The following is a 19232-nucleotide window of genomic DNA, read 5'->3' as shown; positions in this document are numbered from 1 at the left end:
GCAAGGTCTGTGCAACAGATATTTCTGCAAAAACCAAGGTTCTAGCACATTCACAGTCTTGATGCTTTGCAAAGCATTGTGTAAAATCAAACACTAAGTCTCCTTGTTTGCTCCATCTGCAGAATTATAGTTCTTTTTTCCTGTGCTGAGCATGGAAGGCAAGAGAAATTATAGAAAGTCTAATTGAGTGTGATGCCATTACAGGCTGATGAAATGAAGAAAACTTGTCCGTCACAACCAACAAAGCAGGTTGTTCTTTTACAACCTTTGGTACCTTCTGTACAGAAGACATACTGCTAGGTCTTAACACTATTTATTTATTTTTTTAATTGTAAGGTACCTAGTTAGATTAATTAGGATGTATTTGGGTGTTGCCATGTGTTTCATTGCATGTGCAGCATGGGTGCCAATACTACACAAATAGTTTGTCCAATCTATGACAGGTTGATGACCTTGCCACCATCATAGGAATTCCCATGTGAAACTCAGGGGGACATTCTTGTGTTCACAGATATTTGCACCAGTGAGTGGGTACTCGAGTCTTCAGAAAATTACTTTGTGCTCTTGCTCATTAATCCTTCAGTCCTATCAATAGGCTATGAAGTTATATCATATAAACATCCAGTGGCTCTCAGAAAAGACAATTACATTTCTTGTAAGTTTTGCAAGCTCTTGCCCCATCCTTTATAGAATGGCAGTGGCAAATTAGGCAGCTATTTAACTGCAGTTTGCTTATTAGGCCATAAAGTCAGCCAGTATTCTAGCAGACAGGTCATTCTGTGGGCATTTGTGTGTGTAAGTGTTCATGTCTAAGGTGAAAAAGCAGAGGAGGCATAACATATTTTAGACATTATTCTCCCTACATCACCTTTTCATTGTGATTCCCAGAGAGGTCACCAGATCTCATTTGTGCTTGTCTGCCTAGTAATTGTTAGTTTCCCCCAGGCCCTCACATACTGGCATGTCCTGCCATGTCTGGGCTTTAGGTTTTCTGAATTTATTAATTCTTGTTCTCTTTCTGAGCCTTTTATGTTTGGATATCATGCTTCTCACTCCAGGTGGCCTCATCAATATTTCTAGTAACGATTTGCCTAGCAAAACTAACGGGGATTAGTCATTTCTTGATTTTCATGCTGTCTTCAGAATTATCACTCTATATATCTGCATTTTCTATTATTTTTTTTAGTTACTTCACATTCTTGCCTACCAAGAGTTAGTTTAGTTGCTCTTCCAACCCAGTTTGCAAATAGGCTTTCTGCCTTTTCAGCATATTCAACATATTCTTCATTGTAGCATTTGTTTTCAGCTTAAACTTTCTACCTGGCAATAGTCAAGTCTCTCATCAGGGACACCATAGAAGTGGTTTTCCTCTCAGTTTTCTAAATGAGATTCATAGATTATTGAAACACTCTTTGTTAACTTGCTCTTGGATGTTCATACCATCTCTTCAGCATTTGTGCAACTAGGAGTGCACGTGCCCTTTGGAGCAGCCAGAATTGTGTGGAGTGAATAGGGTCTTGGCAGTGAAGAAGGATCTTGTACAAGGTTATTGAGGGAATAGAAATAACCAAAGCCATGTGTTAGATGAAAGCAAACAGGATGACTAATGACTTTGCAAATTGTGATGCATATTCACAGGGTACATTTGGCATTCGTCATGAAAAAAGTGAGGCTGAGTTCAGTGACTGTGTCTCCAAGGAGAGCCGGGCTGAAAGAAAAAGGAGGAGAGCTAGTTTTGTGAGGCATTTTTGGTATTTGTATTTTCTTTCCTCATCTGATGTGTTTATGTTTGCACAATGATGTGAATAAAAGCAGGAACATTTTAACACACTTAAGGAGTTCAACATAAGCTAGCTTCATCCCGCTATCCCACATTTCTCAGATGGTGGTTGTGGGGCTATTTGTCGTCCTTGACCCATCCAAGGGAGTAAACAAAAACAATGGAGAAAAACAAGATTATTTGCTTCCATAATTAATATATATATATAAAATAATAATCATATAACACTAAGGCAGTTCTACTGTGCTATATCTTCACCTTTTATGTTGGCTTCAGATCCTACAGAGAAGCAATTGTTTAGCTAGCAGTTACAGTTCTTTTTTTAAATGTTTTTAGTACTGTCATTTTGTTCCTTATTTTGGAGATGTCCTAGATTTGTCTGTCATGAACTGCAGTGGAGTCAGTTCTGTATTTGCTGCTAATGGGTTAGTCTTTTATTATTCTGCCCTTACTGTTACCTGTGCTGTGTGCTCATGTGGAGGATGTACATGTATAAACTGTACTTTTTCGTACAGAACCACACAGGAGTGTGAAAGAGAATAATAAATAGTCAAAAAAGGTAGTTTTTTTGCAGGCACAGAAGATGTCTTGCTCCCTAGCTGTAAATAAAGACTTTTTAAGTTTCCACGAAGGATGTTTTTGTTTGTTTGTTTGTTTTTTTCCCCCAAGTACACAACAGCTCTTTTAAGATGCTCTGGTGCTGAATGCTCTTATTCTTTTATTACTTCTAGATACTGGTGATGCCTGCTTGTGCTGTCTGTTTCTTATTTGCTCTTTGATCTTTGTTCACTTTCCCTTGTGGCTTATGTTGTGTTATTTTGTTGTAAAAGCATTTTATTTATTTATTTTGTTTTTTACTGACATATGCAGACTGATGATTTCATCATGTTTTGTTCAGTTATTGCTTTTCCCCTTTTTCTGATGAGTTATCTTGTGGGCATTTATAGCTAGGGTTGAATATCAGACTTGTATCCTGACATGATTGTTTTTATCTTAAACTGGTTTTGAGTCGAAAAGCTGTTATTTCCTGAATATGTTCCCAACCCCATATGATTCTAATAGATGGTTTTATTGCATGTGGAATCTCAGCCAGTGCTCCCAGTCTCCCTTTTTTCCTGTCACTGCCTATGCAGTATGTTTCTTGCTGCCCATCCCAACTCTCATGAGTCTGTCAAATACCTACTTCGTTCAGCTCAGAAACAAGAACCAAGCTCTCCTGTGGAATTGTCTAGCAGAGGAGAGATAGAAAAGCATTTTGGGGGGCATACCATTCCTTACCTCTTCTGCAAGCTTCAGGCTGCCTTAGCCCGAGGCAGATACCTGTAATCCCAAGGTGGGTTACCTCAGGGTGATTGACAGGCTGTGGTGCAATGTGAATTTCTCCTTTTCTTTCCCCCAAGTCCTCCTCTCTTGTCTTCCATATCAAAGTGAAAATGTCTTAGGAACTGGTACCAGATTCATATGAACCCAGGGATCATTTTTACTAGCAGCTTTCGAAGCAAAGAGGCTTAGGCTTTAGCCTCTTTGCATGTTTTAAATATGCAAACAGCATTACAATGTTGAGGAAGCTGCCTGTCCTGGCCAGTTATTGATTCCTTTTCCATTCCTCATATTACAAACACAGAATCAGAGGCTCACAGAAGACAGGACCAGAAGGGTCCTCGAGAGCCAGCTGGCACTGCCAGCACCAGGCAGCACACTGGGAGATTTACAGTGGCTGATAATATTAATCAGTGCTCTTAAACAGTTCCTTCTGTAACGTGCCCAATATATCAGGAGGGAGTTTAAGAGAGATTTGTGAGGGATTGCTCCTCCGGGAGACTGTGAGCTGAATTATGTCTCTTTGTGGATGTGCTGACCTGTAGCTGAGTATTTCTGATTTACACCCTGTAATTCTCCTTGACTCACAAGCACTCCTAGAACAAAGGTCAGTAAAAAGGACTCCGAACAATTATTTACCCTTCTGGACAGGAATAGCAATAGGCTCTTTCTGTCCCAAGGCTCTGCAGTTCCCCATCCTCGGCAGCAGCCCAGGTTACACAGCTGCTGATACTCTGCTGAAATACAGCTACATGAGTTCATATGCTGTAACTTGTGCTGATCTCCTGCTAAGCTGCCTGCTTTCTGAGTCTCTGCTCTCATCCTTTCTTAGCCCTGAGAACGACCCTTCATACTCCAGCCCCTTTTAGAGGTCATTCGTAATTTTAACTTCTGCCTGGACGGAGGAAACAATTTTTCAAAATACATGCGAAGAGACAAGATTAATCTAATACTTATTTTGATAGTGATATAAAACTAATAAATGCATGATGCAGTATAAAAGCAACTTGCCTGTGCAATTAGTTTAGTAATCAGACATTGAAAAACTATGGAAGAGCAGGGCTATGGATTAAGGTACATAGCAATTTTCTTTATTTAACAGAAAAGCATACAGAATTTTAATTAAGATCAGGAGATTTTACATTTACTGCAAGTACTCGTGGATTGCTAACGTGACAACTGGGTTTTGACAAGGAAGGACCGTACAAGCCAAGACTTGAAAGCTGGCAGGTAGGAATACAATGACTATTTCATTTGGGCCTGGCAAGAGAAGATGCATCGGAAATGAATATATGACAAGTGGGGAGTATTGGATTTCTGTATGAGGAGTTGACAAGTCAGAGAAACAGCAGCCATATATTATCTGTGATGGCAAAAAGATCACATCATTTATGACCTTTGAAGCAACAGGAAAACTGAATGCAACATCATCTTGTAATGATCTAAGAGAAAGCTGTCTTTCTTTTTTTCTTCCTGGTTATATATAGCTGTTAGAGAGGGCCCTGCTGAGCAGAAAATGGAACATATGATCAAGGGCAGTCCAGTGAGTCAATTTACTGACTAATACTGTAGATTATCATGTCAAATATATAGCAACAGCATTATGAACAATAACAAAGCCTAGATTATTTCTTTCCCTGTAAATTGAAATGAAGATGTGATTGGAATTGTCACACCTCGGATATATGAGCCAGATTCTCTTAATCATCCAAAACAAATTGCCTTATTCTTTATATTGATGTTTATTTTAGGAGCCATTCCAAGACTGGCAAGCTGAAACCATCTATTTAAATGTGGCAAACACATTTAAAAAATATCCTCTAGACAATTGTCCCCTCAGGTGGTAGTTCAGTGGTCTTGCACTTTGAAATGCCTGCTTCCCTCGTACCCATGGAGGGATAACTCAGTCTTTCATCTGATGGGGAAAAATCACTCAGCACAATGTCATGCAGAGATGCTGCAAATGCGCTAGCTATGGAATCTTCAGTAAATCATGCTACCACAACGCTAGTGGGGCAAGAGTCTTGTAGAAACCCCAGATGTTTGTCAAATGGAGTTTTTTTAGCCCTGCCTTCTGTCTTCCCACGCTTCAGATTTTCAGGGACCAAGCTTGAGGAGTGAGATATTGCCAATATTGTGCAGACTCCATGGTCTTGTTCTACTATTTTTGTTTCTTTCCACAGTACAGGGAGAACATACCCACATGTTTTGTAGGTTTGTTTACTGTGTTGATCAATAAGGTGGCATTTTCTGTAGCATCAAATTGAATGCCACCTGAAGAGAAAATACAGTTAACAATGAGCTTTCCTGCACAGTAGAATTTCCACAAGGTATAGGAGAGGTTCATTTAATTATATAATTTAAAATACAGCTAAAATACAGGGTTCTTCTATTGTCAGGGTGTCCAGACTCTGGGTGGAAGTCTGACCACCTTTCAGTCTCAAAATTCTCAAAATTCTACCCAGATCTGAATGAACAACAATTTAGGGAAATAATACTTGAATTGTGAGTCATTGTCACACCTTCAGGAACAAAAAAGGACAATCAATGTTAGTGATCTCTAGCCTTCTTTCTCTAAAATGAGAGCTCAGAGTAATTGGAGAGACATTTACTAACTGTTTGCTAAAGACAAACAACAAAGCCCAAATATTGCTTATCTGTTGAATATAATTTCCTGTAGGTGGTGTGTAAACTAATATAGAAATTAACACAGCACTATAAATTTAGCACGTATAAGGAAAAGCAGATGGTACTGCTGTGATTGGACACGTCACTGGAGTATTCTAGAGCATGCCAAGTCTTTAATCTGTTACTATATGCACACATTACTCCACTACTGAGCTCTCAGTAGACTGGAACATGTAAAATGCACAAATGATAACTCTCTTTGCTGGGTTTTAAACTGGGAATAAAAGAAAAATCCCACTTTAAGGTTTTGCTTTTTGCACTTATTGTGTTCATTTTCCAAAGCCTCAAAGTGGATTTGGTTGCAAGCTCTGGGCAGTCAGAACAAAGGCACAGGAGGCTCCGTGGGCCAACAACGCACTTGGCAATCTCCAGCTTTCTGCACCGGTAGCAGGGCATGCGATATATCATGAACAGTAGTACAAATGCATGCTGATACTTTTCAAAATGTTCTGTCATACTGGAAAATCTCTGAGCAATTAGGAGCTCTGTGGTTATGCAGAAGTGGAAGTAGGCTTTTCACTAAAAAATTAAACAATTCCTGATTATTCTTAAAAGGTCAAATAACACCTCTCAGATCAGAAGTGGTCTTGGCAAGGTGTAGCTCTACTTTAATGATTTGACTTCTCTTTGGAGGAAGAGAATTTAGCTGCAGGGACCAGAAAGGGGCAAGAGCAGGCAGGGGTTGAGGAAGGAGCTGAATTTTACAAGCAGAATGTGGAGGTCTTGTGTTTGGAAATGAGCAAGGGCAAAAGCATCAAAGAGGATGTACGTAAGAGCAGAACTGAGAATTAATGAGGCAAAATGCAGAGTAGAAAAAAATAAAAAAGCAATCATGAAGAAAAGAGACAGCTGTAGAAGGAAGGAGACAGCCTGAGAGTGGCTATTGAATACCATTTCCTAATTGATTTGCTTGTATTTCTCATTAGTGATTTCAAGACACCATTCATGTTTTCAGCTCAAAGGACAAGCAAATCAGGTTAAAGTCTACTTGTTGTGAATGCACAGTGTGTGCTATGCTACTATGCACTCCCAAAATAGGTTGATCCCCCAAAAAGGTTGCTCCCAAAGTCATCATGTTGCTTGATCTTGGCATAACATTTCTGCCTGTTGCTCATGAGGCTGTTGGAGGTCCAGTGAAGTAGAAATCCATGCTGCTGGGTCTCCCTTGGTCCAGGAGGGCTCCTACACCACTTCATGCTCTGACTTAGAGGCACATTTGCTGAACAAAATCCTTCTCCAGATCTTAGTCCCTCCCAGAATAACACCTCAAGATCAGGTGGTCTTAGGCCCTCAAGGTGAGTCCTGATTTCCTCGGTACTCCCAAAGAGAGGCTTTTCTCCAGCTTTGGGAACACTGATTTGGGACTTACAGTTCCAGAACACATGAAAGATGAAACATGCAATATACACATTTGGGGAAGGCTACTGGAATAACAGCTTTTTGGCATAGGGTGTTCTCATGCTCTCTCCTCTAGATAAATTAATTGGATATTTCTTCTCCCATTTTTCTTAATCATCTTGAACAAGCCTTGAGATCAGATGAACATCTGATTTCCTCTCTCTAAAATGCCTCTTCCACTGCTATTGTCATTCTTCCACATTTGGTCTGCCTGCCTTTTATATTCTCTTAAATCTACTGTTTCACTTTATCTTTTAATCAGTTTTGCCAAGTAATAAAAGTCCACCACAAGGTGATCTATTGCTTAGCTACTGGTCTGGGTAGATGGTCCTTTTGGAGAGGTGCCAGCACCCCAGCAAAGAGCCTGTTCATAGGCAGAGAGGATTGGGAATGTTTAATGACTCCTGCTTGTGCATCCTGTATGCCTGCTCCTCAGAACTTCAGTCCCATCTGAAGGGGAAAAGCAAGCAGAAAAGCTAGCAAAATGGAGGTTGTAGCTTCAGAAATGCTCCAGAGAGAGCTCCAAACATTACACTGGAATACAGCAAATCTATCTCTGCATTTCTCACTAATATATGACTTGATTGAATACAAAAGGCATTAGATTACTAAATTAAGTAGATGAACATATGCTTATATATGTACATATATCAACACGTGTGGGTGTATACAGACTATGTAAGTGTGTATATGTATCTTTGTGTTTAATACAGTAGAGGAAAAATTATCAAACTCATTTTAAATGAAATCTTATTTCATTTTTGTTGTATGCATATTTCCAATGACCTTGTAGGATTTGTGGATTTATTACTTACCAGGCAAAGAAAAAAAAAATCTGTGTAAAGATTAGACTATGAAGTTGCTATAGCATTGAGTGCCATTGACTTTTACCCCATGATTAATGTTTATTTTGCCGTGAATAAATAATATCAGACCTTTATGGAACAACCCTCATAAAAACAAATCAAGATGAAAATAAGGAAGTGGATTTGTGTAGTAAATTTCTAATATATTCAAACAGTCAAGATGTTTCTAAGAAGTCACAATTTAATTTCAGAAACCAAGTCTGAAGTGCAGATAGCTGGCAAATAGTTTGTTTAACCCAATCACGCTTCAGAGCAAAGTAAAAACAGCTAGAGAAATGCAGATTGAGATCTTGGCTAACAAGAACTAAATGATATGCAAAGCCAGAAAGGATAATTTGTGTAATAGAAGATAAGAAAAGAAAACCAACCCCAAAACATTATTTATTGGGAGTCCATATTAATAACTGATAACTGGGAAAGGAAGGCATTGATTTATCAGTTGGCTTGTCTCCTCAGGAAAAAAAAAATAACAAAACTTATAAAATTTGCATGTGAACACTTCAAGATGTTGCAGATATTCCTGACTATTTTTAGCTTCACAATTTAAATTATTAATATAATTTGCAATATTTAATTTGTTTTGTGCAGTATTTGCATAAATTAAATGCATGAAGTCTGTCTGAGAAAGCTCTGGCAATCCCTTTCTGTGTTTACTGGGTTTTGTGTCAGATGCTGTTGTAGCAAAGGACTTGAAGGAAAGAATCCTTCCACAGAAAGAGAAAAAAAGCCTGTTCTTCCCCTTCCCCTTCCCCTTCCTCTTCCCTTTATCCCCCATGAAGGGCTGCAGAGGTGCAGGGGAAGCCTCTCTCCTCCCTTCTCCCCCCAGCTTCCCACAGATAACTCTCATGAGAGTGCATGCTCGCCACTCTCAGCATGCACTGAGTAGGATGCTACTGGTCCTCAGTGGTGGGCACGGATGTCACAGGTCACAACTCTGCATCACTAGCACCTGGCTCAGGCAGGAAGAATGATGTACTCTGTCCCTGGGCTGTCGCAGTATGGGCTACAGGGCTGGCCCCAGTTGCCTGGCCCCAAAAACTGGGGAGCTGGGGGAACTGAAACCCAAGTCTGAAAAACTGGCTAGCAATGTATTGTTCTGGAGGATAATCTGCATAAATCTAATGTCGAGTGTCATTTCCGGGCTTTGTACACAGATATACATTTTTTTTTTTTTTTAATTTTGGCTGTTTGACAAATGAGATACTCTGAGATGCTGAGGTCAGGGCACAGGGGTACTCTAAAAAAGCAATCTAAAATGATTACAGTTGAGGCAGAGAGCAGCGGAAAATTTCCCAGAGGCACAATAAAAACCATCATCTTCCCCAAAATATTTAAATCTGCTTTGATAAAAGCACCAGGGAACCTTTTGGGAACACTCCCGAGGGGGCAGGAACTCAGGAACCCCCTCCTGCAGCAGGGGGCCGCAAGCTGATGTCTCCTGCATGCTGTGATAGAAAAGGCAGTGGCTGTTTCCCCTCCAACAGTCACACAGGGGGCCTGTTTCACAGGATGTGTCCTGGGACAGGACTTTCTGGGTGGGCAGCGGGTGTCAGGGCAAGGAGGAGCTGCAGTCTGAGGATGGGACTTAGGTGCTGCCAGCTGCGAGTGGGGGAGAGTCTGCTTGTGGTGCAGCACGTCTGTCCTGAGGCAGCTGTTTTGCAGAGAGCAAGAGGAAGCAGCAAAGGTGGGGTTTAGGTAAATTTCCATTGGTGTTCCATTGGTAAAATGTCAGAATAGCCCCACGTTTCAACACTAGCTTTGCAGTTTATTCAGCTTCACATGCAGACAGGATGAAGAGAAACTAGTCACCCCGTATCCACCAGACTTCTGCAGATTATCCTTCAAATCTGAGTCATTAATGTGGATCTCTCTGATGTATAACAGACTGATGTGCCATTGCCACTGATAAACTGGCAAAATGAGTCTGTATGGCACTCGTACATTACTGAGCCTGGGCACTGTCATTTAAGACAAATGGAAACTGAGGCACAGTTCTTCTGTGCCAGAAATAGATCTGTTCTTCTTTAGCATCTATAACTGTCTATCAGAACACTTACGGTGCTTTGCAAAACAGCATTTCATCTCTTTCTCCCTCCCTCCCCCCCAAAAAATAAAATATTAATCATATTATACATAAAACATGAAATTGAATAATAAATTTATATTAAGTGCATTTAAGAATTTGAGAGAAACAAGTCTTGCTTTACTAAAGAATAATTTTTTCTTTCTTTCTCTCTTTCTCTCTTTCTCTCTTTCTTTTATTTTTTTTTTCGTAATAAACCAATCACCCTTACTAACTGTATAATCTCTATTATTAAAGATTTTCTTGAAAAATTTAGGTACCACTTAAAGATATTTCAAGGCAGGAAAATATTTTTGCTTCCCAACATGTTTAAATTATGTTACTCTTTCAGTTGGATAATGCTCAATTCCTACTCAACGAGGGCAAAACCACATTAACTACCATTTCATTATTGTATTAACAACAGTTCACTTGCTGTTCTTACAGAAAGAGTAAGTAAATCAGTCATGCTTCAAAGATTCTTCTGCTGTTTATTGGAGATAGGAGGTATTATTAAACACAGCTTTCTAAAACAAGCTTAGATTTGTCCATTGGAAACCCTTACTGAAGACAGCAATGACTGATTTTTCTTCCATTAATTAAAATGTTGATGCTGTGTATAATACAAGGTCTGTTTCACTTAGATTTTATAAGGCATGAGTGTCCAAATGAGAGAAAAAAAAAAACTCACCAAGCAGCAAAATTTGTGTTGAGAGGTAGAAAAGGGACAAAACCACTGTTACACACAGAATGGTGCATCCTGACAGAGCAATATCACTCAGGACGATCAGTGAAAGATTTCTTATGTTTTTGATGAAACACCTAGGTGAATATTTAGGAAAAAACAATACTTAGGGCAAGCTAGGGGCCCTTCTTGATCAACACTTTGGGACAGATTGCAGTGAGAAAGTAGCAATTTTACATTATTTTCTGCTTCTGAACCTTGATTGAGGAGAGGAAATGGCATCTGGTGTAGGTGAACTAAGATCAACGTCAGGAAGGAACAAACCAGAGATCAGGTTCTTGAGATCAGGTTCAAGAAGGGAAAAAAACAGAGAAGTCTGTTAATGACCAAATAGGTTTGCTATGTGAGAGTCATCACTTTCTGCCTCAGCTGTCTGAAGAGGAGAAAAAAAAAAAAAAAAAAAAAAAGACACTCAAAATACTGAAAATCAGTGGAAATGCAGACCATTACAATACCAGCTCCAGCTCCCAGCATATTACCAAGAGATGGAAGATCTTAATTCTCATAAGACATGCCATAGTGGGTGAAAAGTGGCGGGGCATGGATGTTGAGAAAAAAATTATATTTAAAACCTCCAGGTTCCTCCAGAAGGACTTTCCTGTATTCTGAAAACAAGGAGCTAAGGGTGTACTTTTTCATGAACTAAGGTTGCACATTCAATAGCCACACATAGGTATATATTTCCTGAATCCATGCCATTGTGCTATTTTCATCTTCTAAATTGTTCTAACACAATGATTTACACAGGTAAATGAAAGATAATTTCCTCCTAAAAATAAATTTTCCTTTTCTTCCTCCTTGTGTCATTGTGTTTTATCTTATTTCCTGCATTGGAAAAAAAAAATACTATAACCTATTCATTTTCCCTCCATTAATTAATATTCACTATGATTTTATGATATCTGTAATATTCCCCTGTCCTTCAAACACAGCTTTTCTAAGCTGAAGAGATCTCATCTACTTTGGATCCCTGCATACATAAAAAGTCTTTTATAATTGTTGTTGTTCCTCTTTGTGCTTTATATCATTCTGCTATGTCTTTCCTGACTTTGTATGACTAGAAATGTTCCTTAGGTTCAAAAGCTGTTCACGCTTTAAGTGGACAAAGTGGCAGAAGGACATTTTCTGATTTGTTTGCCTGATTTCCATTCATTAGTGAACTGATGTTTTCAGTTATCTACATGGTAATTCCCACAATTCTCATCCAAGAAAGAACACATTTGAGCCAATTACTGCCTATGTCTAATCAGGGTTACCTTTTACAATGTGCTTTAGCTTGCATTTCACCTATTGCGATTTCATTACGCAGTCACTCAATATTTAGAGATCCTTCTGCTTGGTTGAAAGTTGTCCATTCTGGATAGCCTGTTTCTCCTGCGTACCTTCACTTGGGGAAAAGACCTTTTCCTCAGATCTTTTATAAATCTCTTTCTTGCTGCTGGTTCTAGTGATGATGCTTGGAGGATCCTCTCCAGCAAATCCCTCAGTTATAAAACAAATCTTTTATTCCTAAAATCCATTACTGTCTTTTAAACAGTTAGCCTATGAAAAGTCTATGAAAGGACCTTTTCTCTGACAATTTACCTGACAATTTAACTTTCCGAGGGCCTTCTCTGGGGAAGCAATAAGGTTTTAAAAATCCAACCATGCTTCTTGGCTGAACAACCTCCATCACTTATTCACTGACTCCTGAGAACAGAAATCATGTGAGCATGAGTGTCTTTGCAAAACCACACTGTGAATTATGTAAGGTACTGAGAGATGGGAGTTGTTTCAAAATCATAATGATTTAGGAATGAAGTCTCCGAAGTTATTTTGCTGTCTAATTCATATCGATTCCATTTTGCATTCAAGTCTAAATTTATTGTGGTTTTCTAACTTTGTGCTTATGAATGCCAAAAGGAAAATTTCCCTGATGTTCTCTACCCTATAGCTAAAATTAATTTCCTATGTCCTTGAAATTTAATTAAACTAGATAGTCTTTTAAATCGTTTGCCCACCATATGTTAGAAAAAAGAGAAGCAAAATTAAATGAATAAATCACATCAGAGAGTAAATTAAATACACCGTTTGAAGCCAGCCTCTCTCTCATTTTCCTCATTGTTAAAACTGAGTCAGTTCTGACAATAAGCATTTAAAAGTGTTCTGGACAAAGAAATTCAGAATGCATTGTATAGAAAGCTGTGCAAGCAAGGCAGAGAATGGACTGATTTTCTAAAGTGTTTTTCCTGTTCATGGTTGCTTTGGCATGAAGTTGATGGTATGAGTTTCATTCCAAACCTGACATAGTAGAAAATAAAGCTTTTCAAAGATGGAATATGAAGAAAGAAAATCATGTCAAAAATATAATCCTTCTGATTTAGATGTTGTCTACTGTAAAGCAAGGACAAGAGAATCTAATGCTATTATTTTGTAAAGCAAATAAAATTATTGTATTCATAAAAAGGAATTAAAATTTTTGAGAAAAAAAAATAAACACATCTTTCTTGATGAAAATTGGTTAAAGTCAACATCTAAATAAGTTTGGTATGACACCATACGATAATACACAAAAACCTATTTAGAAAATTATGTGGTGTTGAAAATGCATCTGCAGAAACCATTTGCCCAACTCTCAGGAAATGTATTTAGTTTTCAGTGGATAGTTCCTGTAAAATACTAAGGAGTGTGAACATCTGAGAGAAAAACAGCAAAAGAACACTTTCATCTTGCTATTAATTTCTTTTCTGTTTTTCATGCTAGCTTGTGTCTTTATCAAGGGCAGATTGAGTTATGGGGTGTATAGTATGCAACACTAACTTTACATCCCATTAGAAGGACAAAGTCTTTCACTTCAATGTCAGTGGATTTTGCCACTCCAGTTGATGTCCAGTGGCTTCTACCCACTCTTTGATTTTAGCTTCAAAACCTGTGAAAACAAAAAAGCGGGGATTGAAGCAAGTGAGATCCTGTCCGGTTTAAAACAAATGCAAGTCATATGTGTAATCTGATGAAAACAAAGATCAAAATGTTTGCAAAGTTGTTTGCACTATTCTACCAGTGACTAAGCTGGTGAAAAGCACTAATTGAGGACTGTCTTTGGATGAGTCTGCACTGTAGATTATGTGAGATTGTACAAACTGAATATGATGTCAGGAGTGAGGGGGAATTCTGCAGCCATGTCAGAGGGTACCCTAGGTAGTTTGCCCAGTAGTTCTTCAAGCCTCCAGGTGAAAGGAAAATCTGCACTATGTTAAGAGAAGGTACTTGAGGTGAATTCATCTCAAATACTGAAATGTGAAAAAAGGGTTCTCTTTGTCAAAGGATCTACATTTGGTATTTTATCTCCATGACTCTTCCCCAAAGTTCTTTATGTACAATAGAATGTTGAGAGATACTCTGAAACATCAAATTATGTCTTTTCAGTAACACTATGGTGTTTTAAAGAAAATCTCTTTAACCATGGCTGTATTGATAAAATAAAGAACATTGGGGATTTTATTGTTCCTAAGGCCATGAGGTGTCACCACATGGCTTATGACCACAGAGTGTAGTGCTAGGCTCCGGTGGACCAAATGTATCTTGAAGAAAGCTTGTCCATATTGTCCACACCGGAGTAAGACAAGCAGCATGGACCCTGAAGTTCCAGATCTAGAGTTTACCCTCTGGTTTCTTTTTGTTCAATAGCAGAAAGAAAGCCTTACATTCCCTTCTGTGTCATTTTGGGTGGAGCAGGTTCAAGGGCTCAGGGCACCAACAGGACACACACCTGACTGCATTCTCACTGGAAACCCATAGACATGTGGTTCTTGATCTCCACAGGGTTTTGTTTTCAGCTTTCAACCTTATTGACCTGTTTCATGAAAGACAGCAGAGACCTCACCACCCTGAGGTCTTTCAAGTGATGTCTGGTCAGGTGGAAGAGCTCTGATGGTGTCAGGGCTTGCCAGTGAGACTTCAGGTGCAGGCAGCGTTTAGAGGGCTGGTGGGTGCCAGACTGCAAACTCTTGCTGTATTTTACCACTGGAAACAATGTGGTGGAGATGGAGCTGAAAGCTATCTGTGGGTTGAAAGGACTGTGGCTTTGCTTGCTTGCAGAGGCACTTTGATCAGAGAATCACAGCATAGTCAAGGTTGGAAGGGACCTCTGGAGGTCATCTGGTCCAACCCCCTGCCAAGCAGAGCCTTAGATGATCACAACTGCAATCCTTAGGTGTCAGTAATACTGAGTTTTTGTAAGAGTGGAATATCAAGCATGGAAAAGAATAGTGTGGAGACAGCGCCATTCTCTTCATTAGTTATTAGGCTTTGAAAAGAGTTTTTCTGGTAAACTTAAGAAAAGGAAAGCTACATAAATTCTCACTTTTTGCAAACAGCAAAGAGCTCCATGTTGGAAGAGTAGGTAACAAGCCAAGAAGCTGATACAAACTTTGATCAGGGAGAAGGAGATTCAAATCTACTCAAGAAGAGAAGGCAACCAAGTTCATACTCATATCCCAGAAGAATGCTGTACCTCTTGTATTCAGTGTAAACTGAATTTAGGATTGAAGTCCTAAATAAAAAGATATGCAAGAGAAGTCTTGCATAGGACTGCCCACAACTTAGTTCTCAATGGATTTATCTTTAAATAGTCTACATATTTATAATCATTAGGACAAGGAGAACTTTGTGTTTTTCACAGAGGAACTGAAAACTCTAAATAAATAAAATTGAAAAAAGAAAGGACCAAGCTTCTTTGCCTTAGTGATGATGAGCTTCAGAGATGGAAGGGATATAAAACATGGAGAGGTGCTCAAACAGTCTTACAATAAAGCAATTATCCACCTATTAATGTGTACACTGTAGAATAGTCCTCAGCCTGAAGTGACAGGAGCTCTAAAGCACTGTTTATTGCCTATCCTCCTTCTATAACCACTTGTATCACCTCTGAGTGGCTATTTCTCATTTGGTAGCCTTGGATTCCACTATTGGTTATTCATATTTGTGTGTCAACTCCAAGGTAAGGAGAGAAAGCCTGGTGATATATACAATTCCAATGCTGAAGACAAGGAGAGAGCAATGTAATTATGAAAAGATTTGCTTCTGCGAAGGAGCAGTGATTTGCATCCCAACTTGGTGTAAATTGTCCTCCGTCCCCATCCCAAGTTCAGCAAACTTCAATATTCAGTATCTTGCTACTCTGATGTTTTTTCTTGTGGTCTCTGATTCTCTGTTAAAATCAGAAGGCTGTGGGATAGCAAGAGATAACAGGGAGTATTCCCTGTGAGTGAGTGGGCTGCTTGTGAACCCAGGAAGAGGTCATTTAAAGTCAACAATGAAGTATCTGTTGGTTAAAGAGAATGTCTTTAACTAGGGCAAGCTGCTGGAACTACATTTCTTCACTGCTGGAATGAAAAAGAGTAGAATTACATGTTTGCTGGTTTTGTATCCTTTGTGGAGGGCTGCCAGTAACTGTTAACTCATATATTACTGTGCTATCAGACAGAAGAAGTGAGAATTTACCAGCACAAACAGACACAAACCTTTCATCACATGGTCGTGATGATAAAGTTAAGTTACTCACCTTTCCAAAAACAAGTATTACCCACTCAGACAAGAGAAAAAAAATGGATTTTTGCAAGATGGTGCTATGTTAGCTTGCAATATTGTACCTGTTACCACTAAGTCCAAATGCTCAGCGTGTTTTGAAGTATTGATTCTAGGAGTGTTCCTACAAGCACAGGGGTGGGGGAGGATGTGATCAACCCTTGTTTTGCAAATCAAGGATGGGGTTGCAAGGCTGCAGCTAGACTGAGCCAAGTGTATTCTTTACCATGATCTTGGGCCCCTGGATCCCATGGTTGTTTAAATCAACATGGCCAGAGCAAACTCTCTGCTGCCAACATGACTAGGTTTCCTCCTCGCAGTAAGCCCAAGGAGAATAATAAGAGTCTTTGAAGTCATATCTCTTCCTATGGGGTAGGAAGAGATGGGCTGTATCCCTTCCTCTTCTGTGGGGATTGGGGCACTGCTGTTTCCTCTGTTGGTTTAGCCAGAGAGAAAGCAAGGTAGTCACCAAATTTCCATGTCTTTTCTTGTGAGTTTTAATTGCTCGCTTGTCTTTTAAATCTGGATTTTGTATTGTAGTTAAACAGCTAATTCACTTAGGTGGTTTGGAGGGGTGCACATCGAATATTCAGGTATATGGCATGCTCGATAGACAGGAGATTGTGTCCTATTGTCTTCTTTGACTTATTTGTCTTATTTATCTCTCAGGAAGATGAAGTTGCTCGTGACAGTCGATTCAATTTCAGTGGCTATGGCATGGGTCACTGTCTCCAAGTGAAAGATGGCACAGCAGTCAAAGCTGCTCCACCTAACCCACCGCCGGCACCACCAAAGGATTCAGATTCCATCAAAAAGAAGTTTGTTGACCGTGCAAAAAGGATTGATACAATATCCCGTGCTGCATTCCCACTCGCCTTCCTCATTTTCAACATCTTTTACTGGATTACATACAAAATTATACGGCATGAGGACATTCACAAGAAATAGGCAACTCTGGTTTGCCAGGACTACTCAGCCAAAGTGATCCACATGTAAATAAACAGTGAAATGTCTTTCTGTCATTTGGATTAAAGGTTTCTTTTTCCCCTCAGGACTCTGAAGAGAAAATGAAAGAGAAAAAAAATTATAGAAGAAAAGTTGATTGCATGAAACAATAAGCCTGAGAACAGTCAATAAGGGGACCCTTTATGTACTCTCAGTGTTCTTCTTCCAGAATCAGCATTAATCAGACATCTGTAAATGGGGCCAAATTTTACCCAACTTTATCACCAAGATATTATTGTTTGAAACATAAGAGAATCAGAAAACAAACAATCCTCCTAAAGCATCTACCAAGAGACTGTGGTGGCTACAGTACAGTGAGTTATAAGAGGACCAAACTTTTTCAGGATAATGTTGCCTTTCTATTTGAAACAAGTCTACTGAGCTACATTCCATGACCATGTCTGTAGTTAGTGGTTTCACCAAGGAGTCCTTCTTTTGTGGGTTGTAAATTATTTCTACTGACAGGGGAGAGAAGAAAAACAAAAGAAAAGAAAAACAAAGCAAAACAAATGAACAAACAAACAAAAAAGATTTATACTTTACTATCCTCGTGGGTGTGCATTTTAATATTATCTTGCTTTACTAGAATTGTAATTTTGGGGTTGAACTTGTGTGTCGTGTGATTTATTTGATAGCTGACACTCCAAAACCAGTGAAACTGCCCAGTTTATTTTTGTTGGAATACAGTGCACTTACTTCATTTTATTTCTGCTGATTTTACATGCAACTTGAGGTGCCAAACTGTATTTTACCTATTGTGCTACCCTGTACCACACTACTTAGTAAGAACTTGTTTCCTCAAAGGTGTAGCTCAGTTTAGCATTGAGTTTCTATTATTGCTCTCATTGTAGCTGCGATCAATAGCTCTATAGGTAAACACAACTTGTTTACAGACCTCTAATTTATATCAAAGTGGCTATCATTTTAAATATCATCAATTAACCTAAGAATTTTAAAACTGTACTGTGATTTTCAGAACCTGTTACCTTTTGGTGCCGGATCTGCGTTATTCAAATCCTTGCTACATGTTTTAAAGTAGAAAATAAAATAAAAAAATAATAAAAGATGGTATTTTTGCTTACACAGAAGACAACCTGTAACATAAAATGAATCAAACATTAAAATTTTACACTTGATGTAAAAGGGTTTATTAAAAAAAAAAAAAAAAGGTTATTTGTTCAATTTCAATAAAGCTAAATGTGCTATTAACATTTCCTTCACTCTTTTTTTTCCTATACAGCTGGGCTGTTCACGTCAAGACCCAGGTCTACCCCTATGCCACTGCTCAGTCAAAAGAAAGAGGGTGAAAAGCAAACTTCTTTTGATCTGGTACACTGGTCTAACATGCCATTTTTTTTTCTACCTATTCTACGGTAAAAGTAATGTTGCCATCCCTGGGAGTATGTCAAGCAGTATGTCAGAAATGCAGCTAGGGAGTGACATATTCCGAAAGTACTGTAGAGCTGAGCCCAAGCTTAGTGGCTTCTACCAGCTGCACCACCATGGTGCACCATCCTTTCCCATGACCAGGGAGGGAATCTAGAGATCTTGACAAGGCCAATTCCCAAGCAGTTATGTAAGTCAATGGCAGAAATCTATCTGTGTGTGTTATCTCCCCATACCCTCCTCAGATCTATAAACTCTCCTGCTACTTACCCCTGGGACTGAATTGGCAATAGTCTGCTTCATCTCTTTGAGGCTGTGGATCCAGGTGTGACTGACAGTGCCAGAGGGAGCAACCAGAAGTTAAATGGAGAACTCAAGACAACTGTTCAAACTATTAGGCTTTTCAAAATGAGCTTT

The 19232-nt window shown here is 39.0% G+C and overlaps 1 protein-coding gene across 5 annotated transcripts in view; it reads left to right on the top strand.

Annotated features, from left to right (window-relative positions):
- GLRA2 (glycine receptor alpha 2) overlaps positions 1-18640 on the top strand; it is a 129204-nt gene extending 110564 nt beyond the window's left edge. For all 5 annotated transcript variants that reach the window (XM_072029206.1, XM_021269301.4, XM_021269300.4 and 2 more), the window contains one exon: positions 17094-18640. In XM_072029206.1, coding sequence (XP_071885307.1) covers positions 17094-17372 — 279 coding nt within the window. In that variant the 3' untranslated portion in view covers positions 17373-18640. The remainder of the gene's footprint in view (positions 1-17093) is intronic.
- Positions 18641-19232: the final 592 nt, after the last annotated feature.

Source organism: Anas platyrhynchos, chromosome 1 (assembly GCF_047663525.1).
Source record: "Anas platyrhynchos isolate ZD024472 breed Pekin duck chromosome 1, IASCAAS_PekinDuck_T2T, whole genome shotgun sequence".
In the NCBI taxonomy this organism is placed as follows: Eukaryota; Metazoa; Chordata; class Aves; order Anseriformes; family Anatidae; genus Anas; species Anas platyrhynchos.
The sequence above is the reverse complement of the archived record's forward strand: the minus strand, read 5'-3'. Positions and strand labels throughout refer to the sequence as shown.